Here is a 14,413-nt window from a genome sequence, read left to right as displayed (position 1 = left end):
TGGGATATTGGCAAGTACTCCCCTTTAGGTGGGTGTGAACTTCACAGCCAGGTCACCCTGGGTCTGAGTCTCATTTTCCTCCCGAGCGCCGTGTGACATCCGATCACGCAGGTGGTGTGATTTCTCTGCGTCCCTCGTCGGTGGAAGGACAGGGGGAGTGGCGGCGACATGTTCGACGGAGGCTGTGTCTAGAATGAAAGGGGAATGCCCTGGCAGACGGAAGCTGTCAAAGACTTCGTCTTGCTTGGATCCACAATCAGTGCTCATGGAAGCTGCCGTCAGCAGACCCCACGGTGCACTGCACTGGGGGAATCGGCTGTGCAGGACCTCTTTACAGTGTTGAAAGGCAGTGGAATCTCTCTGAGGACTGAGATGCCCTGACCCAAGCCATGGAGTTTGCATTCGCCTCCTGTGCGTGTGAAAGTTAGACTCTGAATGAGGAAGACCACGGGGGAATTGCCGTGTCTGCACTGTGGTGCTGGCGACGAATACTGACTACAGAACGAACACATGGGTCTGGGAAGAAGTATGGGCACAATGTGCCTTAGAGGCCAGGATGGTGAGACTTCAGCTCTTGTAGACCTTGGCCGTTTCTGATGCTGTGACCCGTTCCAGGAGCACGTAGCCTCATCTATCTCCTGAGCAGTGGCCGGTAGGTTCGAACGACAGACCTTTGGGTTTGCAGCCCATTGTGAGACCCCCAGTCACCAGGATGCCTTTGGAAAAGGTGACAGCTGGGAGACCCTTCCGGGCAGTTGTGTTCTCTGAAACGTAGATGGGGTCGGCGTGAGTCGGCCTTGGCTCGGCGGCACGGGTAGGTGTTTATGCTGAGTTTGCGTGAGTATCTCTCGGCTTTTCTCCAGGCAGGTACCTGACTCTCCCTTGCCACTTCTCTGCCTTCTCTAGCTCTGTCTTCCTGGATATCTCTCTCTTTCCATGTCTGTCCCTTCAGTATCCGTGCCCCCCCCCCGCCCCCGAGAGACCAGCCCCGGGAAAAGGGTATCAGTCTTGGTGAAGTAGAAGAGCAGGGGCAGAGGAAGCCCCTTGACAAGATGGAGCCACACAGTGGCTACAAGGAGCTAAACGCAGCAACACTTAAGCTGAGGGTGTGGGACCCGGTGGTATTTCCTTCTTCACGGTGCGTCACAAAGGATTCGGTGCCTCCTAACAACAGTTCCTGCTGACCCTGGGCAGGTCTTCGTGGGAGATTAGCTCTTATACATTGCCCTTCTGATCGCTGGGGACTTTCCAGCACCGCCTCTCGTTCTGTCTTCTCAACAACACACTTTCCGGTTGCAGACGTGTTAGGGAACTTGTCCAGGATCACGGCCTCGGAAGCAGAGGCCCTGTGCCCAGTGCTGGAGCGGAGCAGGGAGCTCACAGCCCAAAGAGGCTCACAGCCTCAGTGCTCAACTCTCCGCTCCAGGGACAGGGCCCTCTGGGTCACCACTGTACCCCTAGAACAGACAAGGAACTTGGTCGTTGCTAGGGGCTGTCAACCTGTTTCTTGACCCCATGCACCACACGGTGAAACACTGCCCACTGTCCACGGGAACTGTGCACACAATCACTGATACGTGTGAAGCCCTGGTGACAGCCACTGTGTCTATGATTCCCATCCGGGGCCCAGCTCTTTCTCTGGTTCTCTGCGATGTCCTTCTCTAGGGGCTCGGCTTGGCTGTCCACATACCTGAGATGAAGTCTCACCATCCTCGATTCTAAGCTGCACTGCTCCCAGGACAGACTGCTCGGTCTTCTGGCAGGCCACGGTCTAGTTCCTCTACTTTGTCAGTGGCCAAAGAGACATGTACCTGCGCCGTGCTTCCCTAGGTGGCAGGTGTGTCACGGAGGGTCAAGGGGCCTTCTTATGGGATGGACTTGCTGCCGGGGGGCCGGACTCGGGAGGAGAAGGCAGGTCACAGCTCAGAGTCTTCACCCCAAACACCGTTGAATCCCGCTCTCATGTGCTGCTGCTGCTGCTGCCGGGTCAAGGCGCCTCCTTCCCCAAGCGGCCACCTTGGAGACACTGCTGGGATTTCATTCCACTTGGGTTCATTGTCAACACCCACGGAAGCAGCAGTCAAGAAACCAAACAATGGCCCCCAAGAAAATGATTTAAAAAGAACAATTGTTTGGGGTTGGTACACAGTGACATTGCATGAGATCAATAGTTCTACTTTAATCAGTATACCAACTTGGATTGTGTTAACTGTATTTGCTTAATTTTTGTAAAAAGGTATATAATTTTTAAAAAAAAGAAGCCACACAATGTGCTGCATTGGGCAAATCTGTCGCCAAAGGCCTCTGTAACGTGGGAAAGAGTGACTCCAGTGTTACTTAGAGGACTAAGCTCCCCCGACCCCAGCCACGGTCAGTTGCCTCACAGTCTAGTCGTCAGGACCGTGTAGACAGAGGCCCGAAGAACAGACGTTTTTGGATGATGGTGCTGACACAGAAGAGCAGTTTGACCCTTGCTGCAGTTACCAAGAGGACAGAGGTACAAACCGTCTGTCTGCCTCTGCACCGACTCACCTCCTTCACCCCGTGCTGCTGGTCCGGAGGGCCGACCTGCGGAGAGTGAGCCTGCACAACACACGAGCACTCTCAGCCCTGGGGTACTGGGAAAGCCCCATGCTGTAGGAAGGGGCCCTGGTGGCTCGGTGATGACACACTGGGCTGCTAACCGCAAGGTCAGCCATTCAGTACCACCATCCACTCCTCCGGAGAAAGACGAGGCTTTCTATTCCTATAAAGAGTTACAGTCTTGGGAATTCACAGGGCCCCTTTGCCCCTGTCCTGTACGGTCGCTATGAGTTGGTTTGGGTCGGTGGCAGTGGGTGAGTATGCTGTATGATTATGGGAGGGAAGGGAGAGAGCGCAAACTAGCCCACCCAGAGGGACAGGCTCCTCAGATGGCCAGCCACAGCTTAACCCTGTGAACCAGCACAGAAGAATTCACTTTGGAAGACAGCACTGAAGCTACAGCTCAGGAAGAGGGGCACCTCTATCAAGCATGCAGGAGCAAACGAAGAGGGAAGGAGAGAGAGTGGAGCACATCCTGGCCCACCACGCCCCAAAGACGATATTCCTGCTCAGAGCAGACAATGCACAGAGAGGACCATAGGGCCGGCCCCACCACGAGACACGACGTCCCTCACTGACAACACTGGAGACACAGTGTGGGAATTGCGCCTGATGTGACCCCACCACACTGAGGTGAAACACTAAGGACATGCAACAGAGCAGCAAGGGGAGCAAAGCAATGAAGTCCCCAGGGAACACGAAAAATGGACTTTGGGGAAACTGATGACAAGGATGTACATATAACCTCCCCCCTGGGGGACGGACAACAGAAGAGTGGGTGAAGGGAGTCGTCGGATGGCGTAACATATGACAAAATAATAATTTGTAAGTTATCAAGGGTTCATGAGGGAGGGAGAAAAATGAGGAGCTGATACCAAGGGCTCAAGCAGAAAGCAAATATTTTGAGAATGATGATGGCAACAAATGTACAGATGTGCTTGACACAATGGATGGATGGGTGGATTGTGATAAAAGTTGTACGAGCCCCCAATTTTTTTTAAAAAAAGGACTTTGGGGCCAGGGCATGGTACCCCATCAGACTCTACTAGAAAACACTCCTAAAGGTCAACAAACAGACCTGGAACTACTTATAGGCTTTTCTTTTTAGTCAGTTTTTTTTTTGTTGTTGTTGCTGCTGCTGCTGGGTTTGTTTTCTACACTTGTTTACTACACTTGATCTTAACCAAAAGGTCAAGAAGCAATTGTTTGTTTTCTTTTGTTGCTTTCTTTTGCTCGGTCTTGTTTTTGTGCATATTACTATTTCGGCAGGTCTATTGAGATAACTGGGGTAAGCAATCTGGAGGAGAAAACAACAGGACCTTTTCTGGGGGGCGGTTGGCAGTGGACACAGGAGAGGGGGAGGCAGGAGGAAAGGAAAGGGGGTGTCAACCCACCCAGAGACAAGGGAAAACAAGTGATCTAAAATCGGTGAGGAGGGTATAGGATGCCTGGTGGGGCTTGATCCAGTCTCCACTCCTATCACAGTACCTTCCTTCTCGCAGTCTGCACCTATGGCCGCCTGGGGAGTTCCTTACCATACTTTAAGACCAAAAAAGTCATGCTTGGTTTACGGATGGCTCTGCACGATATGCAGGTGCCACTCGTAAGTGGACAGCAGCAGCACTACAGCCCCTTTCTGGGATCTCCCTAAAGGACAGTGGTGAAGGGAAATCTTCCCAATGGGCAGAACTTCGAGCAGTGCACCTGGCCGCTCAGTTTGCATATAAGGAAGAATGGCCAGATGTGAGACTGTATACTGATTCGTGGGCCATGGCTAATGGCTTGGCTGGATGGTCAGGGAATTGGAAGGAAAATGATTGGTGACAAGGAGGTGTGGGGAAGAGGTCTGTGGATAGACCTCTCTGAATAGGCCAAGAGAGTAAAGGTAATCATGTCTCATATGAACGCTCATCAAAGGATTACCTCTGAAGAGGAGGACTTTAACCATCAAGTGGATAAGATGACATGCGCTGTGGAGACTGGTCCTCCTCTTTCCTCCGCTACTCCTGTTATCGCCCAATGGGCACATGAACAAAGTGGACATGGCGGCAGGGATGGAAGTTATGCATGGGCACAGCAACATGGACTTCCACTCACCAAGGCTGACTTGGTCACTGCCACTGCTGAGTGCCCCATTTGCCAGCAGCAGAAACCAACATTAAGTCCAAGATATGGGACCATTCCTCAGAGAGATCAGCCAGCAATTTGGTGGCAGGTTGATTACATAGGACCATTTCTATCATCGAGGGGACAGAGTTTTGTTCTTACTGGAATAGACACCTACTCTGGGTATGGATTTGCCTTACCTACACGCGATGCTTCTGCCAAAACTACTATTCGTGGACTTACAGAATGCCTCATCCGCCGGCATGGCATCCCACATAGCATCGCTTCAGATCAAGGAACTCACTTCACAGCAAATACAGTGCGGCAATGGGCCCATTCCCATGGAATCCACTGGTCGTATCATGTTCCTCATCATCCTGAAGCTGCCGGCTTGATAGAACGATGGAATGGGTGCCTAAATACACAATTACGGCACCAACTAGGTGGCAACCACTTGCGGGGCTGGGGCAATGTTCTCCAGGAAGCTGTATACGCTCTAAACCAGCGGCCAATATATGGTGCTGTGTCTCCAATAGCCAGAATTCATGGGTCCAGAAACCAAGGGGTGGAAGCTGGAGTGGCACCACTCACTATTACTCCTAGTGATCCCCTTGCAGAATTTTTGCTTCCTGTCCCAGCAACCCTGTGTTCCTCAGGCCTGGAGGTCCTGGTCCCGAAGAAAGGAACTCTCCCACCTGGAAACACAGCACGGATTCCACTGAACTGGCAGCTGAGAATGCCCCCTGGGCACTTTGGGCTTCTCATGCCTTTGGATCAACAGGTCAGGAAGGGCATCACTCTACTGAGTGGTGTGATTGATCTTTCTTACCACGGAGAAATTGGACTGTTGCTACATAATGGAGGTAAAGAAGAATATGTCTGGAATCCAGGAGATCCCATAGGCCGACTCTTAGTGTTACCATGCCCTGTGATTAAAGTAAATGGTAAGTTGCAGCAACCCAATCCTGACAGGACTTGTAATGACCCAGACCCCTCAGGAATGAAGGTCTGGGTCACCCTGCCAGGCCAAAAACCACAGCCAGCTGAGGTGCTTGCCGAGGGCAAAGGTAGTACAGAATGGGTAGTAGAAGAAGGTAGTTCTAAACATTAGTTACGACCATGTGATCAATTGCAAAAGCGAGGTTTGTGATTCTTAGTGTATTTTCTCTATATGTGCTTATTGAATATCTCTTCTTTATTCATGTATGATATAGCAGATACAATTAGACTCTATTTTCATTTATATGTATGATAGATGTTTGCTGTTAAGTATAAGTGTGATTTCATTAATGTCTGGACATTATATATGGTTAAAGAATTGTGTACAGGTGCCAAGTTGGCAAGGGTGGATTGTGATAGGTAGGTTTGTTGTAGCCAACATGGCCAATGAATACATGTGAGATTAGTTGAAGGGCAGAGAGATAAATGGGTGGGTGAGCCTCGCCTCTTCTCTTGCTCTTTGATCATTGGACCAGTGTGCGGCTGCCTTGCTTGTTCTGTGCCTCCACTTTCAAGCTACACTACCTGTGGGACACCTAACCCGTGGGCTGTGTCGCTGTAACTTGAGGTTCCATCAAGACCTGCTTTGCCACGCTACTGGAAGGTACATCTCTTGAGCTGAGGACTGTTGGACCCTGTCATCTGGCTGACTATTGGTGACCTGCCTTGCTGTTTGCTGCCTGTGGCCGGATAGCCTGAATTGCTCTACAGAGGATTAACCGGCAGCCCTCAAGACTTGAAGGACTGCCAGTGTACTAGCTATCTTGTGGAAGTGAATTGCACTGACCCATTTGTACTGCTTTATAGATTAATGAACTATTTATTTCTTATGTTACCTATCTATATAAATATATATAAAATTATTAGTGTCTTGGTTTTATTTCTCTAGAGAACCCTGTCTAACACACTCTAGTTCTTTAATGCTTTCCCCCACCTCAACTATCATGACCCAATTCAACCTTACAAATATGGCTAGACCAGAGCATGTACACTGGTACAGTTAAGAGCTGGAAACATAGGGAATCCAGGACAGCTAAACCCCGCAGGACCAATAATGAGAGTAGATATACCAGGAGGTAAGGGGAAGGTGGGGGTAAAAGAGGAAACCGATCACAATTATCTACATATAACTCCCTCCCAGGGGGACGGACAACAAAAAGTGGGTGAAGGGAAAAATCGGTCAGTGTAAGACATCAAAAGATAATAATTGATAAATTATCAAGGTTTCATGAGGGAAGGAGGGGGGAAAACGAGGAGCTGATACCTAGGGCTCAAGTAGAAAGAAAACATTTTGAAAATGTTGATGGCAACATATGTACAAATGTACTTGACACAATGGATCGATGTATGGATTATGATAAGAACTGTCTGAGCCCCTAATAAAATGATTTTAAAAAGAGCTTTATATAGAAAAGTAATTATATATTAAGAAAACATCCCAGCCCAGCCAGTCCAGATCAAGTCCATAAGTCCAACATTAGGCCATATATCTGATACCAGTCTGTAAATACCTCTTCAGGCTTACCACATGCAATGACGCGGAATGCAGGAAGATCACAGGCTGGTGGGTGGAAAGTCTTGTGGATCCAGTGGCAGTGGAAGCACCTCAGTGCTGGTGTGGGTCTCCACGTGGCTCCTCCGGCTCCAGGGCTCTGGCTCCATCAACGCAGCTCCATGTGGCTTGTCAACAGGAATGTGTAGCGTAGAGTGTATGTCTGGCCTCCAGTGAGGTATCTCTGTCATGCCTCCTAATGAGGTGGCACCTGATTGACTCCACCCCTTCCTCAAGTTGACAGGAGTAACTGTCAGAGAAGCCAACCCTTCTGCAGGGTGTGAACATGTTTGGTGTTGGTGTATTGTTGAACTGTACCATCGAGAGCCAGCCAGAATCTATTGGCCACTAAAATGAGAGGTTAAAAAAAAGATACAAAAATCCGTGGGAAGTTCGAGCTTTCCTCTATTTATTGGGATGTTGCCCAGTTGGGAGTACTTAAGTTTTCTTTCTGTTGAGGTATAGATCCTACTGAAAGCTGGTATCTTTGGTTTTTATCAGAAAATCCTCTTCACGAACAGCAAGAAAGGCTGCTGATCTTCATCGTGATGTTTGTTAGGGCCCCTACCTCCACACCTGATCCTGAGTTCCTCTGCCCGGGGGCCCCTCCTCGGATTATTTTCCGGGCAAACAGATTGACTAAGTACAGAGCAAGGATGCACCCTGAGACACACCGTTCCGGATTTGTAAGTCATACAGCGTCCTCTTGTTCTCTCAGAAGTACTTCTCAGTCCCAGTAGGGGTTCTGCATGAGCACACTGAGTGTTCTGGAATTCCCGCTCTTCGGATGATCCACCCAGTCATATACATGCCTGCGCGTAGTCGTTAACACACAGCAGAGTGTGACTGCTGACTAATGGGATGGAGGTTACCACTCAGGGCCAGGGACTCCTGTTTAGACCTTGAGCAAGTCCCTTGACCTCTGAGCCACGGTGGTGAAGAGCCATGCGAAAGAACAAGCAAAGCCACGGGGATCCCGCTCCAAGCACAGCCACTCGGGCCCCAGGTGCAGTCAGAGGGAGCGTGGTGATGGCGCGCTTCACTGCAGCCAGAGGAGGAGGGAATGTAGTATTTGGTGGTGGTCGAGGGGGTCCAGTAGGGAAGGAGCGGGTCCGCAGCCGGGAAGGCCTGCACCCCGACGACGTCTGTGGGCGGTGGCAGCCGCAGGAATTCGGGAAGGGGCGAATCCCGGCAGCCCCTCCCCTTGGCGTCTCCATGGCAATAGCCTCGCGCCGACGCCGGAAGCGGGCCGGGCGGAAGTTGGGCTGGGGGCGGGGCCGCGCGCGCGCGCGAGGCGGGCTTTTAAAGGGGCCGTCGGCGCCGGGCTGCTCAGGGGTTGCAGCCGCGCGGGGTGCGTCGGGCTGGTGGGGGGCTCGGGCCCGGGCGGGGGAGAAGCCGGGCTGTGAGCCCCGGAGGCGGTAGTGGGCGCGGCCAGGAGGGCGGGGCGCTGGAGTTGCACTCCCCGGCCCGTGGAAGGGAGACGGAGCAGGACAGCGGACGGGAGCGCGCGCTCCAGAAAGGCTTTTCAGGGAGGGGGGGTGGTGTCGGGGCGGGGGCACTCCATAGCTGCCCCGCCCCAACGGGACAGTCAGAGGCGACGCAGGTAGGGGGGGCGACACTCGCAGGTAGGGGGGGGTGACACCAGTTTGGGACACTTATCGCTCTCCCCACGCCCTGCGCTCAGCCTTCCTCCTCTCCGCCCCTGGTCGGGGTGCTTCGCCATGGCCAGGCCGCCTGCCCCTGGCTCGGTGCTTGTCCCAGACTGGCATGAGAGCGCTGAGGGCAAGGAGTACCTGAGGTGCATCCTGCGGAAGAGCCGCCGCCGCGTTTTTGGTGAGTGCCTCTCACCTGTCACTTCTGTGTCACCTGTTGCTCCCTTCAGGGAGCAGGGGAGTGGGTCAGAAAGGGCCTCCCCCTCAGCTCTGGAAACCCTATCCTTGGGGTCCCCACCCCCATACCTCCCTAGAGCTAATCCCATCTTCAGTGCCAGGCGCCATTGTCACCAGAGACGCTGTGCATGAAACCTTGACCTTCCATGCCCTATGGGGCCACGTTCCCACAGACGCCCGTTAAGGTTTCTCTGCAGCACCTGTCACAGATGGTAGGACACCTGTTCAGAGCCATGCCCTAGGGAGGAAGTAAGGTCACGCCTGGAGTACAGCCTGCTGCCTGCTACAGGGAGGGAATCGTGCCCCAGAATGGAGCCAATTCCCTGGCGAGCTGGCCTGCAGAGGGCCTGGCATCTTCACGAGTCCAGTGCTGGGCAGAAAGACAAGGCTCCCGAAGGCTGGAGAGCCGAGGAGGAGGGAAGCCCCAAGCATCGCTGCTCATGGAGTCCTGTCCCCATGTAGACTCCCATCCAAGCAGGTGTTGATGCTGTTGGCCCAGGGCCCACTCCTTGAAGAATAAGGGAGCCTGGTGGCAAAGGCTCAGCCTGTCCGGCCCACGGGAGAAAAGACCCAGTGATCTGCTCCCAGAAACACTGCAGCCCACGAAACCCTGTGGGGCAGTTCTGCTCTGTCACCCAGGCTCACTGTGACCCACTGGACAGCAGATGGCGTCTGCGAGTCCTTGGGTGATACCAATGGTTAACTAGGCTGCCAACAGAAAGGTTGGTGGTTCTAGCCCATACAGAGGTCCTTCAGGGCTTTGGTGATCTATCCTGGGAAGTCAGCCCTTGAAAACTGGATGGAGCACAGGCGCACTCTGACTGACTCTGACACACACACACACACACACACACACACACACACACACCACACCACACCACACCATCACCCCGCCCCCGCCCCAGAGTCAGAACTGACTCAACAGCAGCAGGTTTTGAGCAATGGCTTTGACTTTTTGTAATGTTTAAATGACCTGCAGATATTTGGGGAGCCATAGGAGCCCTGGTGGCGCAGTGGTATGCGTTGGGCTGCTAACTGCAAGGTTATCAGTTCAAAACCACCAGTTGCTCTGCGGGGAAAACTGGGCCTTTTTATTACTGTAAACAATTACAGTCTCAGAAACCCATAGAGACAGTTTGACCCTGTCCTATAGTGTTTCTTTGAGTCCGCAGTGAGTTTGATTGGTTACTAGCCGATTGTCCCCACCTGAGTGAGTCACCCAGGTCGAGAGCAGCTAAAAAATAGCACTGATGACCCCCCACACGGCCAGTCTCTATGTCCCAGGCTCTGTTCAAACAGATGAGTATCTGGAACCAGGGATGATTGCTCCCCCCAAACCCTTGAGGGTCAATTTGAGGCTGGCCCGTTGAGCCTGCTGGCTTCCTTTTGGCCCAGGGCTGCTGGAACGACCGGTGCTGCCCCCTCCTGTGACCATTGACACGGCCAGCTACAAGATCTTCCTGTCGGGGAAGAGTGGAGTGGGGAAGACAGCTTTGGTGGCCAAGCTGGCTGGCCTAGAGGTACCCATGGTCCACCACGAGACCACTGGTGAGTGTCTGTCCCACCCCCCAGCCTCCTGGCCTCTGCTTTCCCTTGGGGAGGGGTGAGTGGGGGAGGAGTCTGCTTTCGGACTCTACAAACCAAAGTGTAACCAGCCCCCCACTCACTCCAAGGCCTTGGCAGTCCCTCCTCCTCGCTGAGCCTCATGGGATCCCCTGTTCAATGGGGATGATTTCAAGCACATTCCTAGCCTTTGTGGTGGGTGTGGGACTAGAGAGAATGGAGGTTCCGCAGTAAATGGGCATGGGTCAGTGCCTAGGAAAGGCTGGCTCCCTTTCTGGGCTTCTTTCTGCTGGATGATGATTATCCATCATGTTGCAGTTCCCCCTGCGCCCCAAGACCCCTGGGTGGTGCACATGGTTAAAGTACTAAGTTATTCCCCCGAAAGGTTGTGAAAGGTGCCTTGCAAGAACGACCTGGCGATCTATTTCCCCAAATTAATGAAGACCGTGTGGAGCACAGCTCTACTCTGACCATGGGTACCCATGAAATGTTGGAGAGACTCCCCAGGATGGTCTCTGCCCCACTGTCGTTCTCCCCACTCCACCCCCCACCCCCACCCCCATCATACCAGGGACTGTACCTTCCCCATCACACTGGGCTCTCCTGGGGTATGGCCATCGTGCTTCCTCCATTAACTGGGAGTTCTCCCAGGAGAGGAACTGCCTCCCCATCAAACTGCCCCTTCCTAGCCCCGACCATGCTAAGCGGCTGCCCCGGCCCTCCACAGGCATCCAGACCACCGTGGTGTTCTGGCCCGCCAAGCTGCAGGCCAGCAGTCGGGTCGTCATGTTCCGTTTTGAGTTCTGGGACTGCGGGGAGTCGGCGCTCACAAAGTTTGATCACATGCTGCCGGTGAGCATGGGCAGGCAGTGATGCAAGGCAAGTGGCTGATGGGTTGGGGGGCCTGCAGGGCGGCAGGTGCTCTGGGCTGAGGGCCCTGCCCTGTGCTGAAGAGCTGTGAGCTGGCTCTGGGGATTGGGTCCCAGCTCAGCTCTGCCCTCGAGCCAGGTCTCCCTGCTATGGGCTTCAGTTCCTCCATCTGTGCAAGGAGATGTACTGGCTTTTCCTGGGCCTGGCAGTGGCTAGGAGGTCCCTGCCAGCCTGTGTGTGTGCCGCCCTCCCTGTCCGCAGGCCTGCCAGGAGAAGGCGGATGCTTTCCTCTTCCTCTTTTCCTTCACCGACCGTGCCTCCTTCGAAGACCTCCCTGGACAGTTGGCCCGAGTCGCAGGGGAAGCCCCTGGAGCCGTCAAGATGGTCATTGGCTCCAAGTATCCTTTGGGTGGCCCCGGCAGAGGCCCCACCTGGTCAGGCATGGTGTAGGGAGTCAGGTCCTCTGCTTGGTGTGGGGTCCACCAGTAGCTTTCTACAGAGAAGGCAGGCTGGGCATCCCAGGCCCTGGGGCGGGGCCTCCAGGAGGGAGGATGGAAAGCTGAGGGTGACAGGCGGGGGACACAGAGGCCTGGCCTGACTCCTTGACCCCCATCGCAGATTTGACCAATACATGCACACAGACGTGCCCGAGCAGGATCTCAGGGCCTTCCGGCAGGCCTGGGAGCTGCCTCTCCTGCGAGTGAAGAGCGTGCCGGGGCGGCGGCTGGCCGATGGGCGCACGCTGGATGGGTGGGCGGGGCTGGTCGACATGGCCCATGTGCTCAACAGCCTAGCTGAGCAGCTGTGGCACCAGGACCAGGTGGCCGCTGGCTTGCTCCCCAGCTCCCCAGAGAACACCCCTGACTAAGCAGCGGTAGCATCCTTGCCATCCCTGCCTGACCTTCAGGTGCCCAATGACTCCAGACCGGCGCTTGAGGCAGAGACCAGCCAGAGGTGATGCTAAGGTAGACGGATGCTGCTGTCCTTGGGGACTGTGGCTGTGCAGAGCTCAGGGTTTGCAGGGAGTCTAGGTTCCCTCTGCCCTCCACCTGCCACAAGACTCCTGGAAACAGAACTGCTGCACAGACCAGGTCCCAGGGCTTAAACCAGTACCATCCCCATCCCCCGCCCTCCCCCTTCTCAACATCTTTGGCAGGCGATCTGGTGGGGGGTGTGGTGGGGGGCACTCAGCAGGGTCCCGGGCTCCAGTGAGTTCTGTCAGCAATGTTGGAGCCCAAGAGTGTCTATCTCGGGTGCACAGAGTTAAGTGCACTAGACTCCAGTGTCCACCAGCCTGGGATGGAGGCCTGGTTCTAATCTTTCTTGGACTCTCCGTGCTACAAAGGGTTGGTCCTGCCTACCACTTGTTGAGTAGATTCTAACTCATGGCTGCCCTATGTTTGTACTGGTGAACTGCGAGGGAGGGTTTCAAGAAAAGACGATGACCTGCCAGAAGGGGACAGCCAGGCTTGTCTTCTAAGGCACCTCTAGGTAGCTTTGAACCAGCAACCTTTCAGCTAGAGGACCGTGTGTGACTGAGGGACTGTATATTCCAGCCATTGAGGACTATGTGGAGTGCTCTTCTGCAGGGATACACAGGAGGCCGCCATGAATCAGAATCTCTGGCAGGGGGTGTGTTTATTACCGGGCAAGGTCTTCCAGTGCCTTCCTAGACCACGGGGATGATCGTGGTACCACTAGTCCATTGGTGCCCAGTTCATTCTGATTCGTGGTGATGCTGGAGAGCAGAGGAACACTGACTTGCAGGCCTTCCAAGGCGGTGTCTTTAAGAAAACAAAATGATAGTATCTTTCTCCCACAGAGCACCCAGTGGGGTCCAGCTGCCACCTCTCTGTCAGCTGTCAGCTGCCACCAGGGCCCCAGGAGGATAGAATTGCAAGCACCTGGCACAAAGCTGCTGCTCTGGCCGTAGCTGCTCTGGCCGTAGCTGCTCTCCCTGCCTGGTCCAGGAAGCAAGCAGGGGCTGAGCTCACTAACTCTGGGGGCCTGTTTGAGGACCCCCTGGGGTGGGTGAGTGGGCGCTGTGGGCTGGGGCTGTGTCCTGGGCTGCTGTGGTGGTTGGGCACCTTTTGCTGTGCTCTGCGACCAGATGGAGGTCCGGCTGGCTGCCCACAGGTTGTGTGCAAGTCCCAGCGACAGGTAGCTGCTGGTACTGGGCATCAGAGTCTGGCTGCGCCGGCTTGAAGCCCTGGCCCTCTTTTCCGCCATGTGGGATGTGAGTGATGTGGGAGGAGGCAGGAGAGGACATGGAGGCCAGAGAAGGAAGGATCACGGGGCTGACCCTGGGCTGGGATGAGGTGGGAACGGGGCCTCGCAGGCCCTCTCCCTCACGAATTCCCTCATCACCCTCGCCTTGGACTTCCCTACGCAGCACCTGAATCCACTAAAAAACTATCTGCGGTACTCTGCTTGCTGGGTGGAACAACCAGCCACCTGCCGGTGGAAGACTCGCAGGCAGCAGAGAAGAGGGCGGGGCGGGGTGTGGAAGGGGTGGCTGGTGGGGGTTGTTGTGTTGATGTGGAGGTGGCTCAGGCTATGGGTGAGGGGTGGGGCCTCAATGCGAAGGCAGGAAGCTAAACTGGGGGAGCAGGCAGATACCCTGAACTGGATCCCAGGTCTTCTGCAACCCATGAGCAAGGGCTCACTGGAGAACCGCACTCTCCTGGGATCTGCTGCCTGTACGTTTGGACTTCATCCTCGCTTCAAGATAGGACCCGCTCTCAGGTCCTACAGACCTGAGCTCCAGTCCAGACTATGGGCACGTAAGAGCTGTCGTCAAGTGTGTGGGAAATCCGTCATCTTTTCATTCCATTTTTGCCACGAACTTTTC

General features: G+C 54.3%; 1 protein-coding gene across 1 annotated transcript; it reads left to right on the top strand.

Annotated features, from left to right (window-relative positions):
- The first annotated feature begins 8,872 nt into the window (after nt 1-8,872).
- CPLANE2 (ciliogenesis and planar polarity effector complex subunit 2) lies at nt 8,873-14,076 on the top strand. The gene is made up of 5 exons (XM_075550973.1): nt 8,873-9,073; nt 10,525-10,677; nt 11,420-11,544; nt 11,824-11,960; nt 12,181-14,076. Exons 1-5 carry the CDS (start codon nt 8,962-8,964, stop codon nt 12,428-12,430), a joined length of 777 nt encoding a protein of 258 aa, XP_075407088.1. The 5' UTR covers nt 8,873-8,961; the 3' UTR covers nt 12,431-14,076.
- Nucleotides 14,077-14,413: the final 337 nt, after the last annotated feature.

Source organism: Tenrec ecaudatus, chromosome 1 (assembly GCF_050624435.1).
Source record: "Tenrec ecaudatus isolate mTenEca1 chromosome 1, mTenEca1.hap1, whole genome shotgun sequence".
In the NCBI taxonomy this organism is placed as follows: domain Eukaryota; kingdom Metazoa; phylum Chordata; class Mammalia; order Afrosoricida; family Tenrecidae; genus Tenrec; species Tenrec ecaudatus.
The sequence above is the reverse complement of the archived record's forward strand: the minus strand, read 5'-3'. Positions and strand labels throughout refer to the sequence as shown.